A 24,263-nucleotide genomic window follows, 5' to 3' on the forward strand; every position below is an offset into this window, starting at 1 on the left:
GGCCAACCACGGCCCCTGCACATGACTCTCCCCTGGTTCAGGTGGCTGCTGCCTCCACTTGTCCTTCCAGGCCTCAGGGTGGTAGCTGTACTTTGCGGCTGCCACAGCCCTGGGTTCCTGCACCGTCCTGTGTGGCACACCCTGCACACGCCGCAGAAGATTGTTCTTTTCTTAAACCCTCCTCATATTATCCTAGTTTAATATGCCGTCTAGTCCCTGTGGGATCCAGGCTGATACAAGCTCCAGGAGCAATGGCGAGCCAGAGAAGGATTGTGAGTGGGGGACAGGGTTTGTGTTTTGGGCAGCTCACTGTGGCTGTGCACGGAGGATGGACTGGGGAGAGCGAGGTGGGGATGGCCGCGATGCAGAAGCTATGGGGTAAACTACGGCCTTTATCGCTGTCATGCAGGGAATTCCAGGCCGTGTGGGAGGGTGCGGCTTGGCTGCAGGCTTTCCTTTATAACGTTTTGTTGGCTTGTTTGCAAAGATGACCACGAGAATCCCTGCACGTGGCCCCAGCCTTTTGTATCATGATGCTGCCACTCCGCCCATGCAGAGGGGGAGTCCACTGCTCACCCCTGAGTCTGGCCGGGCCTCGTGACTTGCTTTGAACAACAGAATGCAGCGAAGTGACCCTGTGCAAGTTGTGCAGCCTAAGACTTAAGAGACCTTGCAGCCTTGCTCTCACAGTTCTCAAAATGCCCCCATGTGGTGGTTATTGGCGTGATCTGGTCCTAGAGGGAAAAGAGCCTGCCCCCGTGGAGGGCAAGGGGGATTCACAAGTACGGTCCTACCCAGCCATGCGGTCCCCTTGCTACTGATGCAGGTCCCAAACCCAGGAACCCAGAATTCTCGCCAGAGCCTCTGTCTCCGTCTCGCCCACCCTGCAGACACACACACAGACGTACACTCCCCACATCTGGGCTTCCTTCTCTGGGCCGGTCTGCCCTCTGCCTTTACGAGTCCTTTCCCCTTCTTTCCCAACAGGACAGGGTCGGACGTGGTCAGCTTGAGGTGGACAGATCGGGAAGGAAGGGGCAACACGGTATCCCTGGCCCAATCTGATCCACCTTCTCAAAAGGTGAGACAGGGCCAGGCTGGGGTCAAAGGTGAGGCCTCGACCAGCCCTCTTGGCCGGGGGGTGGGGAGGAAGAGAAGGCTAAAGTAGAATCCTTTCATTTATTGAACTGACATTTATGGAGCCCCCTTTCTGTGCCAGGGTCAGGGGCTGAAGTTACAAATGACGAGTAAGAGGTGCCCTCCTGAGCTCTCGGCCTGAGATGTCAGAGCCGAGACTCAGAGGTCATCTTTGTTGGGGAAACTGAGCTGCAGAGGGAGGGCCAAGAGGCCCCGCTCACGGTCCTACAGCCAGTGACAGAGTGCATTTCCGCTTCCCCACCTTCCAGGCCCCTCTGGCTGCCACTCCAGAGCCCAGAGGACCCAGAAACTCAAAGCTGCCTAGGGTGACTACAGGGCCTCCGTGGCCGCGCCCTCCTCTCCAGCTCAGGCAGGGAGGAGCTGGGTCTCCTGGGCGCACGATGAGGGCACTTGTAGGAGAAAGGGCTGGAGCTGCTGGCTGCTCCCATGCTGTCACTCAAGGTAGAGGAAGAAAAATCTGGTAATTGGTTGCTGCTCTTTTTTTCCTGCCCATTGAGTGCCATTACAACAGAGGACAGAGACCTCAGAAACCATTCTCTTGCAGCCCTCTCTCCCATTTCACAGATGAGCAGACCGAGGAGACAGGCCCTGTCAGAGGTTTCCCAGCAGGGCTGCAAGGCGCCGGCGCTGGAGTCTGGTCTCCTCGGCCACGTTGCCAGCCGTGACTTGGGGCCTGGCATGCGTTGGCTTTGCAGGAGTCTGGGAAGGACTGGAGATATGCTCAACAGACACCTCCAGGAAGCCTTCTCAGATCACGGCACTGCCCACGGGGCTCCCTAACGCCAGCCTGTCCTCTGGGGAGGCGCTCAGCAGAAATCCAAGTGTTGGTCGATGGGGACGTTGTACTTGAGCTTGTGGGCTTCGAAGAGGTCGCACAGTTCCTTGATGTAGCGCTGGTGCAGCTGGTCCACCTCCTCCTGCGAGGGGTTCAGGGTCTTCTGCACTGCAATGGGCTTCCCCACTGCAAGACCCAAAGGTGGGCGGTGGCTGCGAGCAGGAACCACCAGGGTCGCAGGGGCCCTTGGAGCAGGTGCCCACCCTCGGGGTCAGTCCTGCAGGAAAGTGCTCTTACTGCCATCCCTTTTGACACGAGCTCGAGTGATGGATTCTAAGATGTTAGAGCAACTCCAAGATTCTGATAGAACAACAATGGCGCACCAGGCAACGTGCTAAGTGCCTTACATGCATTGTCTCCTTCAGTCCTCATAATGATCCTACGGGGACAGAACCTGTTATCATTCCCATCTGACAGGTGAGGCAGTGAGGCTCAGAGACATTAAGTAACTGTTCAAGGTCACACGGCCAGGAAGAATCCGTGCCAGGCTTTAGACCCTGGGGGTGTGCTCTTAATCTCTGGCCATATGGTTCTAGGAGCCTATGATGCCTAAAAGTGAATAAAAGTGTCTGTATTTCCATGATGAGGTGGGCCCACAACCCAGGCGGCTCTTCCCCCTCCCTCCATGATAGCCTGCACTGCCCACCTCATTCGAGGGAGGAGTCAGGGAGGCCCTGACTAACCTCTTTCCTCTGATTCTGCCTGGCTGTGAAGACAGCTCCCCTGCCTTCTCCTCTTGGGAACAGCTCTGGAGGCAGCAGCAGTATTAACATTCATAAAAACATTGTCACACAACACAGGGAAAGTCTGTGCTCAACTGACAAATAAGTGAGTGGATGGAGATGACTGGACCTCTCTCTATAGGCTTTGTCAGAGGAACCGAGTCAGAATCCAAGAAGAAAGCAAATGAGCGATCCAAATAACTGAAAAAGTTGGTGCTCAGTCCATGCAGTAAAGCTCAGGCCCATTATTTACAGGAAAATCCCTCAGGCTCTAATTCATAGCCTCTTGATCGCCACTTTACACACAAGTCTAACAGACTTGGAACGCCCTTCCCTTGGATCCACCTTCTTCAAAAGCCTTAGTAGAACCTCTGGGTCAGAATTAAACCCTCCTTCTGCCTTCATAATTATTAAACCCTCCATAATAAAAAGTCAACTAGATCCTGATTCAAATCCCAACTTTGTTACTCAAAGGCAGCAGCAGCTTTTGGAAGTTACTTAACTTCTCTGAGCCTCAGTTTGCCATCAGTGAAATAGGGCGTGTAGTCCCTGCCTTGAAGGTTGTCAGGATCAACTGAGCTGCTGCATGTAAGGGAGCCAGTGCTGTGCCTGGCACACAGCAGGGGCTCAGTAAGCAGTGACCATGGTTCTTTGTGCCTCTGTTACAGTTCTCATCCCAGACTGCCTTGTACTGGGGCTGTCTGCTTGTGTGCCTGTTTCCCAGTCTAGAATGTGAGCTCCATGAGGGCCCATCTCCATGTCCCCTGCAGCACACAGCCCAGGCCCCTTTCCCTGTAGCCTACGCCCTCCCAGCCTGGGTCTTGGCTCACCTACGGTGGTGATGGGCTGGCGGTAGGGAATAAAACCGAAGCTGTACTGGAAGATGCCACGGCCGTGGAAGAGTGGGAAGGAGAAACTCGTCGTCTTCTGCAGCTTGTCCTGGATCCAGCGCAACCAGGAGCCGGGTGAGTTCTCAACCTGGTCAAATAGGTCATTCTCCCCAAAGGAGAACATCGGCACCAGAGCAGCCCTCGAGGAAGGCAAGAGAGAGGGTGTGTGGGAGGCCCCTAGGAAGGCCCAAACTCGCCACCTAGCTTCCCTGCTAGCTTCTAGCAGGGACCCAGTGACCAGGAACTGGAGCAGAGGACAGAGCCCTAGGCCAGAAGTAGGAGGCCTGAGTGCTCTCCCAGACCTGTCACCGCCTTGCTCTCTGACCTCGGGCAGGTCCTGGCCGCCCTCAGGCCCACACCTCCCAGTTGCAGCATGACAGGTAGAGCAGAATGGTTCAGAATCCTCTCGGATATAAAACATCTGCAAACCTTGAAAAATCTCGCCTGCCCCAGCTGGCTTATATTCTGCAAAGATGCTTCAAGGTGGGATAACAGCTCTGCGATACGCCCCAAACTCTGTTCCCCTAGCTCCCGTAGGTCTCAGATCTAGTACCGGCTTTGAGCAATACATCCGTCCCCACCTAGTCCCTTTGATCTCCTAGTGTCCCTTCTGGAATCTTTCCTGGGTATTTGGGCATGAGACAATACATCTCTCATCAAAATACAGTCTTCATTGTGAATGGACTGAGAATCTCCCTACCAAAATAGAATCCACGTTAATCTCTGCTGTCCTCCCACCAAAATATAATCCTGCCAATCTGCAGCTGAACCGGGAGCACCCTTCCCAGATACCCGTGCAGCAGGGCGAGCTTGATGAAGCCCTTGCGGTTCCGCAGCAATAGGGTGTAGGCTCCAGGCCTGGCATTCAGTGCCTCCTGGGCGCCTCCTATAATGATAGCCGCCAGGTTGCCACCGCCCTTCCGGTTCAGAATATGAGCAATGCTCTCCTTGTCCGATGTGACCAGCCCTGGGGAGAGAGGAAGGTGGTCAGGTATGCGGTGAGGGGCAGGGGTCGTGGGGATGCTTGTGGCCCAAGGAAGAGACCACCAGTGGTGCCCACAGAGGCCTGGGTCCCATACCCCACCCACTCCAGCTGGGACTTCTCTGGGTACTGGAACTGAGTCCTCTCCCTCTTCCTCGCCTCCTCACCGAGCTCACTGGCCCAGCACAGTGCTGTGGGAAGTGCTTCCTTGGGTCTAGCCTCCTTCTCTTGCTGCACATGCTCTTACAAGAAGTACACAACAGTCCTCCTCCCCAAAACCCCACTCCCGTGCCTCCAGCCCCATTTTCCTGGGCTACCCAGGGCTGGGAACACTCACCCCCCATCATGAGGTACTCCCTGAAGAAGGGGACCCGGAACCAAAAGGGCAGCATAATCAGATGAGGGCGGATGCCGGGGAAGAGCGAAGAGAAGCCGGTGCTCTCCGTGCACAGGTTAACAAAGGCTCCAGGGGCCATGATCCCTTGGGGGTGGAAGCCAGCAAGGTAGTTCCGGGAGGGGTCCAGCTCAGCGGTCTTGACCAGCTGCAAGGACAGCAACCTGGTGAGCCAGGGTTGCACCTGCATGCCCACCCTGATTCTGCCACTCGCTTATGTGACCTGGGGCGGGTTGCTCCCTGTCTCTGAGTTCAGGCTCTTAGGAAGATTGAGATGTGGTGTGTGAATGCACCCCGCGACACCGAAGTGCCCGCTGGGCTTCAGACTCGCTGCTGGCTTCCGACAGACTGCTCCCCTCTCAGGCTCTTCACCCGTGAAATGGCCACACTGGCCCCGTCCCGCCGACCCCCCAGGACTGCCAGGAAGCTCCTGTCTGAGCGTGCCCTGGAATCCCCAAGCTACAGTGTGACAGGGTAAAATTTGAAGGCACCAAAGAGCCACACGGGGGCAGCACCGTGCTGGAAGAGCCGCATTTTAACAAAACTCCGTATGAGAAAAATTGACTCTTAGGACCTGGGAGTGAGCGCGAGGTCTATCAGGGGCCGCTTCCTGTGAGGTTGAAGAGCTGCAGACCAGGAGGCCGCCTCTAGTCCTGCTGACCCCTTGCACAACGCAGGGGTCTCACTGTGGCTCTCTACTGCCCCCCTGCCAGGCTTTCATGGCTCACTCTTGCCCCAGCCTGGGGCAGCTCGGCTGGCACAGAGACTTGCCCGGGTCTGGTCAGGCCTGCAGCCCAGAGGGTATAGTAGGGGCCACCAGACACTGCAGATTGAGTGGGAGAGGAGAACCGTTTGTCGTTAGTGGTTTCTAGGTGAAGTGGGGTGAGGATGGAGGGGGCAGGAACTGAGTTAACAAATGCTGTTCCCGGCTGGTTACTGGACAGGCTGCAATGTAGCCTAGTCTGTGAAGATCATTGCTGTGGGCAGTGACTCTGCGTGCGTGTGTGTGTCTAGGGGGGACCAATCCCTTCCCACCTTGCCGGGAACCACAGGGCACCCCCTTTACAGTGCTCTGCCCTCTGGGAGCCACAGCCATCAGAGTTTGAAGCCCCGGGTGACTCTGGACCAAGTCCCAAGCCCCTGCCAGGAGGCTCCCTCACAGGACTGCCCTATAATTCGCACCCAGAGCCTGGGGCAGCCCTTTCATCGTGGTTCAGCTTTGCCAGGGTGTAAGTTCATCCTGTCATCGAGCTGCAGCTTTCAGTGGGTGACTCCTCAAGGACTCCTGTTGCTGTTTTGGGGGCCACAGAGGCCTGGCTGCCTGCCTCCGAGCCGCCTCGAGGGACCTGGGGGACAGCAGTGGGTCTCTGAGCCTGTCTGTGCTGTCCAGGCTGAGCCACCCCAGAGTATCCTGTCCTTGACTTCGACTTGGTCTCTGCGAACCCCCACCCCCAGCATGCCCTCCTGGTTACCCACTGACCCTTTGCAGAGAGGCTGCGGGGACCGCAGGTGGAAGGACCATTCCCACCCAATGACAAACCTCTTCCACTCAGGCAGAGGGGGACTGGCTGATGTGAGAAAAACACACAGAGCAGAGAAACCTCAGATCATTCTCACTGGGAAAGGGGCTTCCTCGGGAACCCATCCAGTGGTGTTTCTTTAAAAACATACCTGGCTCCCAGCTCTGAAGCCCTCGCTTATGAATCCTCTTTCTCAGCCAGTGGGAAGGCAATTTGGTACAACTTCTGTAAAGGTGATTTGCAATATCTATCACAACCAAAAAAGGTAACTGACCTTTTCACCCAGCAACTCACTGCTGAGTTGTGAGCCACAGAATTTCTCTCACTTGTGCAACATGACATCTGAACAAGATTATTAACGGAAGCATCATTGTTTGGTAACAGCAAAAACTTGGCATCCACTCAAACGTCCATACACAGGGTCTGTTTAGACAAATTATGAAACATTCAGACGCTGGATGACTGTGCAGCCGTAGAGAAGCATGACGCAGCTTTCCTGTCCTGATGGGGGAGGGTGGCCACGGTCGCTTGTCAGGTGAAAAAGCGACAGGCAAGACGATGCATGTAGAATGTCACCAGCTGTGCTGCGAGGGGAGCATACGTCTACTTGCACATGGATTCACCAAACGCTGGCAGCAGAGGTGCCTCTGGGGAAGGAACTGGGGAGATGGCAGGTGGAGTGGGACGGGGCCTTTTCACTACATACCCTTTTGAATTTTGAACAAGAATGGATTACCTATTATAAATGAACGAAGAATGAATGAAATGAATAAAATAACAAATGAACGAAGGGATGATTATCCCCTTAATAAAGAAGGCTTTGTGTATAGAGTAACATCCTGGTGAGGGTGAGGGCCTGTGTCAAGGCAAGTGTGCCAGTATTGGCACATGCATCAGCATGTGCATGTCCAAGTGGGCACACCGATGGGGCCATTGCTGTCCCACTGAGGCCCGGTCTGGACTTCCTCACATGTAGTCCCCACTGCTGTCTTTCTGTGCTGATCTCCTCCATCTGTGCCCTGTGCCTGTGCTATGACACCATTACTGCAAGGGCCATGAGATAGAGACCACCTGGCTGGTGCATCTCTTGTCCCCTTGCAGGCCTGGAGCAGAGGAGATGCTCTGGAAAGACTGTGGAATGAAGGAAGAAAAGCATTGCCCATGGATGGATGAGGCTGACGAGCCTGCCTTGGAAGGAAGGCCCCCTGCCCCTCATCCTGTCCTGACATATCACCTGGGTTCTACTAGCAGGGAAAAGGACCCTGAGCTGGGAGTCAGGAGACCTAACTTCTGCCAGTGGCTCATCACATGACCTTTGCCAGGCCGCTGCCCTCTCCATGCCTCAGTTTCCCCTCTGTCCCACAGGACAGTGATAATTCCTCCTTAGCAGGGTTGCTGCTGGGTTCAGTGAGGGAAGCCGAGGGGCAGTTTGTAAAGTGCTGTGCTCTCTATCTTGCTCCCTCAGTTCTCTCGGGGAGGGGAGTGTGACAGGGCAAAGATGGATGCTGTGTGGGGAAAGAACCTCCCTAGGGACACGTCCTGGCTGGCTGGGCTGGGTGCCCGTCTGCGCGGCTGGGAAAGGGGACAGCCAGGCTAGGCTAAGCTCTGGGGGTTGCTATTTTTTTATTGATATAATTCATACACCATCAAATTCACCCTTTTAAAGTGTGCAATCACCACCATTGTCTAATTCCGGAGCATTTTCAACACCCCAAAAAGAAACCCATACCCATTAGCAGTCTCTCCTCTTTCCCTCGGCCCCTGGCAACCACTGATCTATTTTCTGTCTCCATGGACTCGCCTATTCTGGATGTGGGATACGAATGGAATCACACAATATGTGGCCTTTTGTGTCTCTTCTTTAACTTAGCAGAATGTTTTCGAGGTCCAGCTATGTTGAAGCGTGAACTGGCATTTCATTCCATTGATACAAGGGAATACTATTCCATTGTGTGGACAGACCACATTTTGTCTGTCCATTTGATACTGGCTCCACACAAGGTTGACATAAGGGAAGCCATATTGTAGAAAAAAAACCATATTGTAACTTTAAATGACCTCTGACTAACTAGCCCAGACATGCTCTGTAGATTTTGTGGCCCCTCCCAGCTGCTTTAAGATGATAACTTTGTTCTTTTGAGTTCCTTAGGAATGTGATGACCCCCGGCAGAGAGCTATGCTGACAGCCATCATCAATGACAACTGAATGATCAGGGTATAGGGCCTCGCTCTAGTCTCTGATGCACATCCAGTAAAACAAAGAACTATCAGGAACTGGGGCCAGATGTCTGCCCCACCCAGAGACCAGCCATCTCGCCCCCCTGGAGACTGGCCCTGTATATAACTGCCCTGTAGTGTTTGTTCTGGGAGATGGTTCTTTCGGACATGAGTCAGCCATCTTCCCTCCAGCTGGCAAGCTGTAATAAAGAAACCCTTTCTCGGGGCTGGCCTGGTGGCACAGCGGTTAAGTACGCACCTTCCGATTGGCGGCCTAGGGTTCGCCGGTTTGGATCCCGGGTGCAGACATGGCACCACTTGGCAAGCCATGTATGGTAGGCATCCCACATATAACGTTGAGGAAGATGGGCACGGATGTTAGCTCAGGGCCAGTCTTCCTCAGCAAAAAGAGGAGGATTGGCAGATGTTAGTTTAGGGCTGATCTTCCTCAAAAAAAAAAAAAAAAAAATTTGAAAAAATAATAATAAAGTTGAAAAAAACCCCCACAAAAAACCCTTTCTCTCCTACCACCGTGCCTCCTGACTATTGGCATGTATTGCAGTGAGCAGAGGACCCCCCTTGGACGGTAACACATTTATCTATTTCGATGTCCAATGTCGATGGACATTGGAGATATTTCCACCCTTTGGCCATTGCAAATAATGTGGCCATGAATAACTTGTGCACAAGTCCTTGTGAGAACATGTTTTCAGTCCTCCTGGGGACATTGCTACTTTGAATCCCAAGACCCTTGCCAGAAGACGACAGCCCTGCAGCAGGCCCTCCAGAAGAGGGCATCTGGACCTTGGGTGGGAGGGAGGACAATGAGGGGCTGTGTCTCTACCGTGTCGGCGCAGTCTCATCTCTCGACAAATGTCCTTGTGCCGTCTCACACCCTTGGGGCAACCCAAATGCCTCAAGAGCCCACTGTCCTCAGGGCTCCTTTATGGTTCGCAAAGCACCCACACCACTAGCCTCTTTAACCGTGGCCTGTGGGAGCCCCCATTTGGCAGTTGAGCAAACTGAGGTGCAGAGGGGTAAGTGACCCGCCCCAGGCCACACAGAGGACCCGAATCTGAGTTCCACCGTCTCCTGCAGACTGCCAGAAAGGGTCAGGAAGCCTTTGTTCCAGACCAAGGGAGATATCCTGAGACTCAGGACTGTCTCTGGGCCCTTTTCCCTTTTCGTCCAACTTGGAAGGTCTGGGGCTCCCAAACTTCCCCTCCCAGGAGAAGGTGATTCTGGCATCAGCCCCCTGCCTCTCCCTGCCCCGGGGCCCAGGCCTGGAGAACCAGCTCATGGCCTATTTATGTACCTCACACATACATGCTCAGCAGGTTAAAAATGTGGGGCAGGGGCCGGCCCTGTGGCCAAGTGGTTAAGTTCACGTGCTCTGCTTCGGCAGCCCAGGGTTTCACTCGTTCGGATCCCGGGCACGGACATGGCACTGCTTGTCAGGCCATGCTGAGGCAGCATCCCACATGCCACAACTAGAAGGACCCACAACTAAAAATACACAACTATGTACTGGGGGGCTTTGGGGAGAAAAAGGAAAAATAAAATCTAAAAAAAAAAAAATGCGGGGCAAGCAGAATCTGATTCAGCTGGTCTGGTTCTGGCTATGGGCATCTGATTTGTGACAAATTTCCCAGGGGATTCCGATATACCTCAACAGCGCCCTAAAGCATAGGAATCCCCTTCCAGGTTCAGGCAGTTGGCCGAGTGCGTGTGCGTGTGCGTGGACTGGAGTCCTTCAGTCTCCTGCCATCACTGCCGATGGAAGGACAGGCTCCACGGCGGATCAGCTCCGAGCGCGGCCCCTTGCCCTCCACAGGCAGGCACACATTAGCAGATGCTCATCCACATCTGCGGATATATTCCCTCCATTCTAAGATGCACCTTTTTTTTTTTTTTACATCTTAACACTTTGTTAACAAGATGCATTTGACAGTTCTAATTGAAAGAATTTTCTTCTTAGTGGTCCATAAAATACTGGTATGTTTTAGCATCGGGCCATCTTAGCATCGAGGAAGTCCAGTGCGTCGGGCACTGAGTGCCGGAACGAGGCCCAAGGGGATGAACACTCCCGGCCCCTACTGGGTGCCGGGCCCCTGACGTATCCTGACTCACTCCATCCTCTGTTAGCCCTCGAGGGGAGAACTGCTGTCACTGCCCCCATTTTACAGGTGAGGAAACTGTGACACAAGGTTAATTAACCTGCTCTAGGTCACACAGCCATTAAGTGGCAGAGGCAGGATTTTAACACACACAGCCTGGCTTCGTGTGTGACCAGCGGGCTCTGCCACCTTGTAGGAGTCCCAGAGTGAAAGGTGGTGGGGGTTAATGGGGTGAAGGGGTGCACTTCAGGCAAAGGAACGAGCACAAGTGACAGGGCTCATGCCTGGAGACCTCGGATGCAAAGTGGGGAGGAGAGGGGCACGGGGAGGAGAGGTGTGCGGTGTGGGCCGAGGTCCAGAGCACGGGGATCTGAGGGCTGCAGGAAAAATGAGATTTTAGCTACAGTGTGATGGCAGTCGCTGCTGTGTTTTAACATTTTGCGAGGATTATTCTGGCCAGTGTGTGGAGGATGGAGCATAGCGGGTGTTGGCGGAAGCGGAGCCCAGGTAAAGAGATGGCTGTGGTCAGGACTTAGGGAGGAGGGGCAGAGAGAGGGTGAGACCTGGGAGGAGCTTGGGACAGACCCCAGGCTCTAGAGCAGTGGCTCTCAACTAGGGCTGGTTGCCCCCCTCACTCCCTGCAGGAGACATTGGTAATGTCTGCAGCCATTTTGGTTGTCACCACTGGTAGAAGGCAATGCTACTGGCATCTAGTGGATAGAGGCCAGGGATGAAGGCAGACCCACCCCCCTCAACAAAGAATCTCTCAGCCCGAAATGTCAGTGGCACTGAGATGGAGAAGCCTCTTGGAGAGCTACCTGGCTGGGAGAGCGAGTGCGGGAAGGGCTGTGGGAGTGAACAGGAAGGGATGCCCCCAGTCCCGCAGGACAGCCCTAGGGCTGAGGGGACAGCTGTGCCCAAGGCAGAGGTAGGACTCCTGGGAGGGCCAGAGGAGACAGGCCCCGGCGCCATGTGAAGGAAGACCTCCTCCCAGGCAGCGCCCTGCCATAGTTGAAGGAGCCATCGCCGGAGGAAGTGAGCGCCTCGTCCACGGCCAGCCTGGGAGTCCCCACCTCCCGCCCACCCCAGGCTCCCTGCAGGGCCCACGCTGTGAAGGTGCGTGGAAGAGTTGGAGGGTCTCCTCGGAGGCTGTGGGGAAGGGAATCTGCAGGCCACAGCCCCACCCCAGCAGCCTCCCTGCCTGGGCCAGGCAACGTCAAAGTGCGTGTCATCTTGCCCTCTGCAGGTGCTGATGCAGCAGGCCTACTGTGGGCAACAATCCTGAAACACTGTGTGCTGGGACTTTCTGCAAATCAAGTCTAGGGTCAATAGTACAGAGGGTGAGAAACCCTCCTTGAGAGCCACCTGGCTGGAGGAGGAGCAGGAAGGGCCGTGGGTAGGACAGGCCCAGAGCTACCTCAGCATCACTTTTCTGCCAGACCTGCAACTGGCAGCGTCTCCAGATGCAGAGACCAGATGCTGACCTTTAGAGGCTGTGGCTGCCCAGAAGACAGTCCCCTGGAGAACGTGCATTGGAAGAGCCCTAGTTCTGTGGAATGGCCTGAGTGGCCTCTGTTACCTTATCCCTGAAAACCCCTCCAGCCTCATCCCAGGGGTCCCCTCTGCTGTAGTCACACTGAACACCAGGCCTCTTGCTCCAAAACCACGCCCAGTGGGCTCTGGGCCTGCGCCCGTGCTGTCCCTTCCCAGGGCACCTTCCTTTCCTTGGGGAACTCGGGATTCAGCTCGCGGGGGGGGGGGGGGGGGGGGTGAGACCACGGAGCCAGAATCCACAAAGCTGTAGCGGAGGCCAGAACCCATCTAAGGTTTCCTTTGGCTTGGTGGCTGACGTCACACACACTCCCAGGCTAAGGCCACACTTTGCCCTGGGAACTCAGACCTTCCTGGCACAGAAGAGCCCTGGCCTGGGAAGAGGAGAGGGAGGGAAGGGAATTCAGAATCGCAAAGCTCAGAGGTCTGGGGCGGGATAAGGGACTCTGCCCATGACGTGCCCACGGCTATCTTGGGGCCCAGCAAGCCCTGCTTGTGTTTGCTGACAAGATCCTGGGAGGGTGCCCTGCAGAAGAGGCTGATATGGGGGGTGGGGCAGACTGCCCCCACCTGGGCCCCTTGGGCTGGCTCAGCACTGCCCGCTCGCTCGGCCCTTCCACATCTACCACCCCTCACGAGCATGGATGTCTCTATTGGCCAACTTCCTGCCCTCTGCCCAGCCGCCGCCCTTCCCCGTCCCGTCCCGTCCCGCCCTTGCCCTTTGCCCAGGAGGCCTTGCTCACTGGGGCGCAAGGGGCTCCTGCGCCCCAGCTGTTGCTCAGCCTTTGCTAGTCCAGGCTGGGCCCTGGGATTCTCAGAAGGGAGCAAGGCGGGCAGGATTCCCAGAAGGGAGCAAGGCGGGAGTCCTGACGGCCTCTGAATGCTCATGACTTGGACGAACTATTTAACCTCTATGAACCTGTTTCCTCCGCTCCCTCCCTCTTTACCAGCTGGGGACCTAATTCCTGGAGGGACAGGAAGACGGGGAGCTCCTGGAAGGGATGGGAGAAGCCATGCGGGTGTGAAGGTCAGAGCAGCAGGGCTCCGGCTGTCAGAGTCCTCCCCAGACCTGCAGTGACACCCCAGTCCCCGCAGAGTCCCCAGTGATCGGTAAAATCATACCAGCTACTAGTTTACTGAGGACCTGCAAAATGCTTTACCTGCTGTCTCATTGTATCCACATGAGCGAATGATGCATGTGACATCATCTTCACTTTACATATGAGGAAACTGAAGCTCAGAGAGACTGCATAACTCACCCAAGGTCACACAGATGTTATGTGGGCGAACTGTGGGCCACACTCTATACCTTTCTTGTCTCTTGTTTGCAGAAGAGGACCCACTGCCCCTGCCTGGCACCTGTCTTCCCCATCCTATTCCATCTGGCCAGTAAACCATCCCTGCCCAGCCGCTTGCATCCGAAGGTTTAGTCTGTCAGAGATTCAGTAAAGCAGCTGATGGGTCGGTTCCCTCCGGTCCAGGGGTCGGCTGCTCTTGGGGTCCAGGGTTAAGTGTTCACAATGGCCATCGGGTGCCCTGAGTCTGAGTCAGAGATTCAAAGACACTCAGAATAGGAAGGATCAGTCTGCCTACTGGATACATGGGAAAACTGAGGTTCAGAATGAGGCAAGGCTTTGCCCACGGACACATAACATACCAGAGTCACGGGCAGGACAGAACCTGAGAACCAGCTCAGGCTGTCTCCTCTGACCCTTTACCCATGGTTAACAAGCAAACTTTAAAGCCAGTGAAGGAACTTACTGTGTGACCTTGGTCACATCTTTGTCCCTCTCTGGGTGTCAGTCTCCTCATCTGATGGAGTGTGGGGCTAGATGGTATCTTAGGACCTTGAGTTTATTACCTTCACACCCAAACTTGGGCTGCTGAGGGGTTTACACCACTAAGATACATATGTGTGCCAGACTATATGCCCCACATAGTCCTTCAAATCCTGTACATTCCTCATTCCTCATATTGGCCCCACATCCCCACAGATGAGAAACCATGGCCAGAGAAAAGCTGGACTCTTCCCCAGGCCACATAGCAGTGGAAGCCTTGGTCCTGCCTCCCAGCCCAGTGTTCGGCTCCCAGCACACACGGCCATGCTTCCCCACAGAGATGTGGACCCCTCGGGCCCTGGCCACACCACAGCCAGCCCCAGTACTCACCGAGATGGGGAAATAGTCCCTCATGTGTTTCCACATGACCCAGCTCTGTAAGGCCTTGCTGCACCTGCCCCCCTGCCGTGGCTTATCTTGGTCCAGGTACCACCAGATTGAGTACAGGATACTGAAGAACCAGAATCTCGTGAACAGGAGGCCTATGAAGACCACAAGGCTGATCTGGCCTGGGGAGAGAAGCAGGAGCCGTCAGTGGTCGGAGGCACAAGAGGAAGGAGGTGAGGCTGCCTGGACTGAGCTCTCTCCCTGTGCCCAGCACTGCACTGTCCTGTCCAGCCCTTGGCCCCAGAAAGAAGAGACCAGCTTTCCACGCCCCCAAGGAGGGAGTGCAGCCGGCCCAACGTCACACTGCGAGCACAGATTTGAACCTAGGTAGGCCTAACTCCAAAACATTTTTCCCCACTGCATCAGGCTGTCTTAGTCACTCCAGTCTCCCGCTCCCCCTCCTTCTCTCCAGTAAAGTAGTCTGCATTCACCAGGCACTCAATAAGTGCCTGGTGCGCAACTGATCTGATTAACTGCTTCTAGTTTCCATCTTTTGCGACCTCAGAGAAAAGGTGCCCAGCCCTCTTCCTGTCCACCCTCTGCCCCATCTTTCCAGAGAGAAATCCGGCTACATTCCTCCTCTAATTAAAGCCCTTCCATGGCTTTCCCATAACTTCAAGGCACAGCCCAACAGCTCCGCCAGGCTTTCAAGCTCCCCGTAAACTGGCCCTACCCTCTCCTGCTCCAGCCTCACCCCGCCCGCATACACAGCCCGTGCTCTGGCCACACTAAACTGCTCAGTGGTCCTACAACTCACTGAGCCCCTTCAGTGTCATAGCTTTTGCTCATTTTGTTTCCTCTGCCTACAATGCCCTTTCCTGGGGAGGGAGGGAGGGAGAAAGAGACCAATCTCTGACCGGCCTACGCGTCAGGGGTGCCACAGGGCCCTGACCAGGCCCAGTGAGGAATTTCCCTCTGACCTATGATCCTGAATCCCTTACTGCAGGCTAATCCCAGCTTCATCTCAGGGTGAGATGGTCTGTGGGTCGTCCCTAAGCTGATGGTGATAGAGTATCATTCCCATAGAATATTGCTCCCTCCCCATCCCATTCCCTCTACTCAACACCATGCACTCATACTCTTAAAGGTCAGCTTCCAGATTTGTATTTCATTTGAAAGTAGAGAGGACTGGGCCTATCATTCCTGGAAGGCTTCCTGGAGGAGGAGACTTTTGACCCAGTCTGAACAGTAGAAAAAATTCATAAGCTAGATGACGTAAGCTGGGGCTCACAGATGTTGCCTTTACACAGAGCACCTATGATGTGCCAGGTGCTGGTGGTACAGCCGTGAACAAACTCCTGCCCTCATAGAGCTGACTTTCCAGTGTCATGTTTGGGGCACTTCGTTTTTTAAATTTTTTTTGTGGTAAAATATACATAACATAAAATTGATCATCTTAACCATTTATAACTGTACAGTTCAGCGGCATTAAGTTCATTCACACTGTTGTATAAGCATCACTACCATCTATCTCCAAAGCTCTTCATCTTCCCAAACTGAACTTCCATACTCATTAAACAATAACACCCCATACCCCGCCCAACCACCCTTCTATCTTCTCTCCCTATGAATTTGACTATTTGAGGAACCTCAAAAAGGAGAAGCCATCAAGTATTTGTCTTTCTGTGACTGGCTTATTTCACTTAGCATAATGTCCTCAGGTTCATCCATGCTGTGGCAAGTGTCAGAATTTCCTTCCTTTTCATGGATGAATAATATTCCATCGTATGTATACACCATATTGTCTTATCTTTTCATCCGTCAACGGACCCATGGACACTTGGGTTGCTTCTACCTTTGCACTTTATTTTAAAATACTATTAAATTACTTACTAATAATGAAAAATGGGCAGGCTTCACATATAAACCCTGACATCTGATGTCTCTTGAGACACTAGAAGAACGGGTAGCCCTGAGTCACTATTCTCCCCGGCAGCTCCTCCCTCCAGGCATTTGCCCCTCATTCCCAGACTCTGCCCCGCCCCAGGTCAGTCGGTCAGTGGTCAGTGGCTGCTGTAACCAAGGCTCAGTTCTCGCATCGGCCTTGCGGTTCCTGGAGCAGGCAAGAGAGGACCACTAACTGCTTGTGGCTTGGTCAACTTTGTGTTTGTCTTAAATCTTCTTCAATAAAAATTTTGAAAGAGAAAGTTGTAGAAGAGCGGGAATAAAATGCCACTATTGATATGAAAAAGAACATTTGCACATACATGGTTGCGAGTGCGCAGAGGATGGAAGGAGCCCCGCCCATCTGGGGGAAGGAGACACGATGCCAGAGGCAAGGATGGCGGGGAGATTGACTTCAGTCTCATTTATTTATTTTTTATATTAAAAAAATTTAATGTGAAAAACATAATAGAGAACCCCAGCGAAGGCTCTCTCTCCCCTCGCGCAAAATCAGAAGTCTGTGTGGGCGGCTCCTACGTGAAGAAAACCAGCTCTATAGAGAATAAAACAAATTGTTAACAGTCGCCACCTGGAGGGCAGGATGGGGAGAAGTCTTTTACTTCTAGGATACACATTTTGTTCAAATGTTTTGCAATAGCATGCATTAGTTTTGCAGTCAGGAAAAAAAACAGGTTAGGAAAAAAAAACAGGGCAATTGCACTTGACCAGAAAGATGGCCCCCCAACCACACCATCCCCCTTCCACTGGGCTCCCCCTTCAACTCCTGTTAGCCTGCAAAACCCAGACTGTAGGGCACTTAGGAAGTGAGGCGCTTTCACTTAATCCACACAACTCTGAGAAGGAAAAATTTTAAACCCCACTTTATAGAGGTCCAGAGAGGATGTGGAAATTCGCTAAGGTCACACAGCATACTAGTAGGATGGGACCTGGGGCTCAATTCTATTTCGGCTACATCATGCTCTCATTTATTCATTCAACAAATATTTATCAACTCCGACTCTTCTAGGAGCTGGAGATGCAGCTGAGGACAGGACAAGCTGTTTGAATGAGCTTACCTTCGTGTGTGAGTGTGTGAGTTATGGAGGAGAGGAAAGGTGACCAACAGTAAACAAGTAACCCATCTGGGAAGTAAAGGACTCTCAGCCCTGAGTTTGGTGGCCGGTCCTAGTTGACTTCTCCAGCCACTTCTTTGCCACTCCCCAAAATGCCTCCTCTAACCGCCGGTGAACCAGCGGTTCAATAAATGTGCATCGTCTGTACTTCTCCACCAGAAGCTCAAGAAATCCTGCCCTGTGGACCCCATCTCCTAAATGTCTCTTTCATGGGGCCGCTTCTCTCCACCCATGGCCAGCCTCCCTGGAACAGGGATGGCAATCTTCTTCTTAAATATGCAAACTTCGAGGCTCAAGAGGCAACTTGGAGGAGTTATGTAGGTACGTAACCATTTAAAATGCAACCCGTTTAAAAATCTAAGAAAGTTCTTAGCTCGCGGACTGCACAAACATGAAGACGCTCAGTAGGCTGGGTTTGGCCCAGAGCCATAATTTGGTGACCCCTGATGGAGCCTGTGGCTGCGCCGGTCCATCCCCCCACACCCCAAACACGGTAGATACCTTGACTGCAGTCACAGGGACTGTAACACACACAATGAAGCTTGTCGCTCCCCTCCCTACCTGAAGCTCTGCTGGGGCTCCCTGTGCCCTCGGGATAAGGGATAAGGGACACGTAAGACTCCCTCCTCCTGGCACCAGCGGCCCAGATCCCTTTCTCACTGCCCTCCCTCTTGTCCTCCAGGCCCAGGGCTACTTTCCCTGCTGCTCCCGACATCCCCAGGCTCCCCTGCGAGGGCCTGCAGGCCTGGGCGTGGGCACCACCCAGCAGACACACTCCTGCTCACAAAGCTCACACGAGGCAAGCTGAGCATGATGTCCCTCAGCCCTTGTGATCCCCAGACCTACCTGGCTCTGGGCCCCCAGTGCCCTTTGACCAGGAGCCAGCAGACTTACAGCCTGCCCTGGGCATAGAACTCCCTCCCCCAGCTCTCTGCTGGCTCTGCCTCTGGCCCACGCCTCCTCCACTCCCTCCGCCTCCTTCCCTTTCCTCCTTTGGCAGTAGGAGGAGCCAAGGATGACGTCTACAACCTGGGGCATTTAAGGCACTTAGCATCGCTGTTCAACTGTGTAACGGGATAACCAGGGATACTTAAAATGTGTAACGACCTTAGGACGTTGCTCCTAAAGCTACAATCTTACTTAATGGGGAAATACTAGAGGCATTTCCACTAAGATCAGCAATAAACCAAGGAGACCCTCTACCATTCAACATTGTACTGGAGGCATTAGGCAAAACGGTTAGAGAAGAGAAATCAATAAGAAGCATAAGAATTGGGGAGAAAAAGAGTAAACCTGTCCCTTGCAGATGATACAACTGTGTACCTGGAAAGCCCTAAAAGTATTTTATATTTGTCTTCATTTTTACCATTTCTGGAATTTTCCATTTCTTAGTATAAATCCAAGTTTTTGCCTGGTGCCTTCCTTCTACCTGAAGAACTTCCTTTAAAGCTGCTTATGGCACAAGTCTGCCGGTAATTACTTGGGTCCTTCTTACCCCAGAGCCTTCTTTCTCCCGCATCACGCTCGCCGTTCCGTGGTTGTAACTGGTTTCTTTTCTTCAACAGTCCACGAAATCTTCAAGCTCAGGAATCCTGTGTCCTCAGTATGAGAGATAGAGTCTAGCAGAGAGAAGATGCGGGGAAAGTTTTGATGAAAGATACAGAAGAGGGGAAAGCGGGTAGAGGGAAGGGGAGAGGGAGGAAGGTGGGGGGGCAGCCCGAGGAGAGAGCCAGCGAGCACCAGTCACCAGGAGGCGCTCCCTCTAGTGGTCGTTCTGAGAAGCTGCAGGTAAGCCGGATATCCTATGCGGGACAGAGCACACGAGGGATCAGAGCGTGGCTGAGAGGCAGAGCTGTGGGGGGACTTACTCTCAGAGACGGACGGCGAAGGATATCTTGCTGCTGGCCTTGGCTGGAGAAGATCTAAGTCTGTCCCTTTGTGGCCTTGTCAGGATGGAGAATTCTGAGCCCTCCTATGGCTGTGTCATCTGCTGCGTCCGATGCTTTGGAGCATTGTCCTATGAGGAAGGATTATGGTCTCATTTTACAGAGGTGGGAACAAACCCAGAGCAGTTAGACAGGTTTCCCCACCTCACCATGGGAACGAATATGACCTCTTCTGTTTTTGTTTGTTTTAAGATCTTTTTGAACCCGCCTAGGTCCTGGCACTCTTCTCCCTACGTCCACACTCTCTCCCTGGGTGATCTTGCTCATGACGGTTTTTTTTTTTTTTATTGAGGTCACATTGGTGTATAACATTATACAAATTTTCGGTGTACATCATTATATTTCAACTTCTGTATAGACTACATCCCGTTCACCACCAAAAATTAAGTTTCCATCTGTCACTGCACGTGTCCCCCTTTACTCCTTTCACCATCCCCCCAGCCCCTCTTCCCCTCTGCTAACCACCCATCTGTTCTCTACATCTGTGAGTTTGTTTTTTATTGTTTTTTTAAATCTTCCCCATATGAGCGAAATCATGTGGTATTTTTCATAAGAGTTTTAACAGCCATGTGTGCATGATGACCCCCAAGTTTATAATTCCAACCTGTACCTGTCCCCCGGGCTCCAGATTGCCAGCCTGACATCTGCACTGGGAAATCTCAAGGCATCTCACACTAACATGTTCGACGGTGGACTCCTGGTTCTCTTTCCCACCTGCAGTACTGTGTTCCTTAACCTCTCCTGATCTTCCCCTCCGCAGAAAATGGCACCATCATCTACCCCGAGTCAGAAACCCAGGAGACATTCTAGATTCCTCCCTTACCTATCCCTTTGCCTTCAACTCATCAGCAACTCCGGTCACTTCTAGTTCCAAAGCACATCTTGAACGTCCCCATTTCTTCCCGTCTCCATTCTCCATCTCCAAGACACCATTCCCTGCAGGGATGACCGCAGTAGCCTCTGTACTAATGCTCCTTCTTCTGTTTTGATTTATTCACTCCACAAATAGTTGTTGAATGAGCACATACTATTTACCAGGCATTGCTCTGGACACTGGGAACACAGTGGGAGCAAGGCTCATCCTCTGGCTTCTTGCAATCTAATCTCCAAACCATATTGTTGTTGTTTTTAATTATGAAAATTCCCTGCTTAACACCTGCACAATGATTTCTAAACTCTTCACCTTGGCCCACAAGCACCCTCCCACCTCAGGGCCTTTGCTCATACTGTCCTCTCTGCCTGGAGTGTTTTTTCCCCAGCCTTTGTATTGCTGTCTCCTCCTCCTTCAGGTCTTTGTTTATATGACACTTTCTTTGAACACCCTGTTATTCCTTCTCTTTGCATCCTGGACATTTCCTCTGCAGCCCTGTCTCCATGGGTGGTATTAAAATCAATATTTGTACTTATATCTATTACATAGATGGTAAGCTTCTTTAGGGCAGGATATGTGATTATGTGATTCACCAATCCATACCCAGCACCTAGTACCTAGAAAGTGCCATTTATTATGTAGGGAAGGAAGACATATCCTCTACCCTCTGGGTCCTTCTGGACAGGCTATGAATTAAATTGACATGAGACAGAACAACAGGAGAAAATCAAACAAAGCTTTATAACATGTATACATGGGAGAGACCCAGGAAAACCGAGTAACTCACCAGAATGGCTGAGGTCGCCACCACCTTAAATACCATCTTCAGCTAAAGACAGAGGATGTTGCAGGTATGTGGAGTCAGTTACGGGAGATTACCAGAAAAAGCACAGTAAACAAGAGTAAGGTTATCATGCAGGTTTAAGTCCTTTCCTTCCACATTAATAAGAGTTTCTAGAGATAAGGTCATCCCCCTCCTCCTGGTAGAGAGGGAGACACTTTTACAGATGGACATCTCCCTTACAAATGCAAACGTCTCTTACAAAGGGGAACAACTACTTGGTTTTCAGAGCTTCTCCCATGTCTGCAATTTCTTAAAAGTAACCAGCCCAAAATAATCCTCATGTGAGAGTGACACATCTTGAGGTGGCAAACTCTGCTCCCCTACAAGCACGTTTAGCTCTCTTCAACCCCACTGTTCCCAACCTCATTTGTCTGATTATTTGAACAAAACTTAATGAGAAACTAGGCAATCTCTGAGCTCAGGGGCAGTGCCAGTCTCTTGGAGTAGGGACTGAAAGCCTGGGCCTTGGACCAGACAGGCTCCCAGGATCTGAGTGTGGCTCTCCTTACCCTGGAGATGACGAATATGCTGGGCACCTATGGCAGGCTGAACAGTAGCCCCCAAAGATGACCACATCCTAAACCCCAGAGCCTGTGAATGCCACTGTCAGCGACTAGTTGCCCCTGGGAAGTCAGGGATGGGTTTGGAAGCCTTTAAATGTTGTTCCAAATTGTTCTTTTTCCTTTTGTTGTGTTAAGGAGATGCAATCACCAACCACCATGAACCAGACCAAGCCTCACCACAGAGCTACGCCTATGACCCTTGCCTCATTTTTAATGCTAAGATCTCTCCAGGAGGAGCTTGGGTCTTATTATCATAACTTCAGTGTACGTGGAAGCATGTTTTCCAACTGAGCCTGCACAAGCGAATGCCCACATCTGCCTTGGGAATATTCATCCCCATCAGAAATAAATGTCCCTGCTTCCCTTTGTTCGGGGACACGAGGACTCTGGAAACTATTCCTCATGGTCTCCCAATTGCTGCAAATATAGTTTACTTTGTGGGACAACTACTTGTGGGGGGGAGGCTGATGTAACTCGCCAGGAGGGACCCCACTTTGATTTTGGTAACACTACCTCCTATGGCAAAAGGGACTTTGCAGATATGATTAGATTAAGGAGTTTGAGATTATTTTGGATTAGTTTGTATTATCCAGATGGACCCAAAATAATCACGATAGTCCTCATAAGAGGGACGCAGGGGGTCCCAGTCACAAGAGAAGGGGGAGTGATGATGGAAGCAGAGATTGGAGTGATGAACTCTGAAAGTGAGGAAGGGGCCACAAGCCAAAGATCACGGACAGCCACCAGAAGCTGAAAAAGCAAGATCGCAGATTCTCCCCTCAGAACTGGAAGGAACCGGCCTTGCCAATACCCTGACTCTAGCCTGGTGAATCTGATTTCATACTCATGACCTCTGGAACTGTGAGAGAATAAATGTGCCATTTGCTACAGCAGCAGCAGGAAACTCATGCAATGCCTTGTAGGGCTTTAGTAAGTCTTGGTTCTGCACTTTTTCTTTTTTCTTACTCTCCATGGCAGAAACCTTAGCCAATAATCTGTGTTCTGTGAGCTGGCCTGCTCCTCTCTCTCTGCCCAGACCAACTCTCTCCCACATATACCCCACCCAACCTTCCAGACCCAGTTCAAATACCCTCTCCTCCATGAGGCTTGTGATGACCCCACCACACCCCACCAAGTAAAACTGGAGACCCACAGCACTCAAAATGGGAGCCCCTTTCCACCTCACAGCACGGTGGCCCTCATTCATGTCTTGCTCTCCACCAGACTGAGCATCAGTAGAGGTTTTGTGGATGGAACGATGAATGGTGTATAAGATGAGAGCCCGGTGGAAGAGGGCTCTACCCTCTGGTCCTCCAGTGAAGTGAAATGTGCTGTCTCTGACCTGGGTGGGTTCCCTCATCTAGGCCTGCCCCTTGGGCCCACCTGATGAAGCCAATCCGTCACTCTGCATCCTGTACAGTTTCCCTTGGGCATTCCACGAGCCTTTCAAGCCTACCACGTCCCAGGCTGACATCAGCATGTACCACACCTGTGCCCCTCCTGCATTCTCTGGCTGCCGTGGGCACCAGCTCCCAGTCCCTCCTCCCAGCCAGGACTCTGGAGTCATCTAGGACTCTTCCTTCTCCTTCAATCTCCACATTCAGTTATTTAGAAAGTCTGGCCATTTCTTAGGCACGTCTCTCAAAACCACCTTCTTTCCTCTGTCTTCACTGCCTCTACTGCAGGCCGGACTGCCACTGCCTCTTCACTGGACTCCACTACTGCCTCCTCCCTCGTCTTTCTGCCTCCAGGCTGGCCCCAGCCAGCCCCTTCTCCACACAGCAGCAGCCAGAAGGAGTTGCTAAAACTCTCATCTGAACATACTGTTCTCCTTGCTCAGGCAGAGCAGATGACAGATAAGTGTTTGGGTTTCCAGTAGCCAATGGGCTGCCTTGCTCCTTGCCCTTCTCCAGTATTTCCTGAGACCACAGCTGTTGATGGCAGATGGTGCCCAGCCACATCCCTACGTACTGAATTGTAACACCCAGTTCCACCAGGAAACCAGGTGTAGCCTCCTTCCTCTGTGGTCACTGCTGTGACCAGAAGGGACCCTGCGCTGCAAGGCCAGCAGGGTCTTTCTAAGGCTTTCATAGACTGGGGACCCACTCTTGTCATGACAAGCATAATAAACCACTCCTGCATCAAATAGCATTTACTGCAGTAAAGTTTTGAAAAGGATTTCTATAATTTTGAGTTTTATGAAGAGTAAATTATTCATTTTGCTTTCTAACTTGAACTTAACTATATTTATGATAACTAAGAACTGGTTGGGGTTGCCCGTGACTAGTTAGTATAATATTGTGTTTGTAGACATTAATTAAGCATATATTAATTTTGATGTTGCTCTTTTTCTGCTCACATTTTGGAGCCAATATATTTTTCTTCTCAGGGCTTAAATATTTGTGTAAGTT

General features: G+C 52.4%; 1 protein-coding gene and 2 long non-coding RNA genes across 21 annotated transcripts in view; 2 read left to right on the forward strand and 1 right to left on the reverse strand.

Moving 5' to 3' along the window:
* LOC103548226 (uncharacterized) overlaps positions 1-7,314 on the forward strand; it is a 39,017-nt gene extending 31,703 nt beyond the window's left edge. Inside the window, exons 4-6 of one of the 2 annotated variants that reach the window (XR_011541151.1) lie at positions 988-1,081; positions 1,407-3,680; positions 5,345-7,314. This is a non-coding gene — a long non-coding RNA (uncharacterized lncRNA). The remainder of the gene's footprint in view (positions 1-987; positions 1,082-1,406; positions 3,681-5,344) is intronic. The other variant, XR_011541152.1, reaches the window with a different exon arrangement.
* Positions 1,906-20,629, reverse strand: MOGAT2 (monoacylglycerol O-acyltransferase 2). 18 transcript variants are annotated; one of them, XM_070624100.1, is made up of 8 exons: positions 20,398-20,629; positions 19,497-19,645; positions 19,124-19,247; positions 14,555-14,733; positions 4,925-5,129; positions 4,398-4,572; positions 3,546-3,745; positions 1,906-2,210 (listed from the first exon to the last, which is right to left on the reverse strand). In XM_070624100.1, the coding sequence occupies exons 4-8, from the start codon at positions 14,588-14,590 to the stop codon at positions 1,906-1,908; spliced, it is 921 nt and encodes a 306-aa protein (XP_070480201.1). In that variant the 5' UTR covers positions 14,591-14,733; positions 19,124-19,247; positions 19,497-19,645; positions 20,398-20,629. The 18 variants fall into 18 exon arrangements, 17 of the variants coding, with proteins under 17 accessions (XP_070480201.1, XP_070480202.1, XP_070480192.1 ...); XM_070624096.1 differs by lacking the exons at positions 1,906-2,210; positions 19,124-19,247; positions 19,497-19,645; positions 20,398-20,629 and adding exons at positions 2,411-2,542; positions 2,677-2,741; positions 18,475-18,823; XR_011541149.1 differs by lacking the exons at positions 1,906-2,210; positions 19,124-19,247; positions 19,497-19,645; positions 20,398-20,629 and adding exons at positions 2,471-2,542; positions 2,677-2,741; positions 18,475-18,823 and having other exon boundaries at positions 3,546-3,693.
* LOC139083956 (uncharacterized) lies at positions 19,556-24,027 on the forward strand. The gene is made up of 2 exons (XR_011541153.1): positions 19,556-19,679; positions 21,988-24,027. It is a non-coding gene; the product is annotated as an uncharacterized lncRNA (long non-coding RNA).
* The last annotated feature ends 236 nt before the right edge of the window (positions 24,028-24,263 follow it).

The sequence above is a fragment of the Equus przewalskii genome, chromosome 6, assembly GCF_037783145.1.
Source record: "Equus przewalskii isolate Varuska chromosome 6, EquPr2, whole genome shotgun sequence".
NCBI classification, from domain to species: Eukaryota; Metazoa; Chordata; class Mammalia; order Perissodactyla; family Equidae; genus Equus; species Equus przewalskii.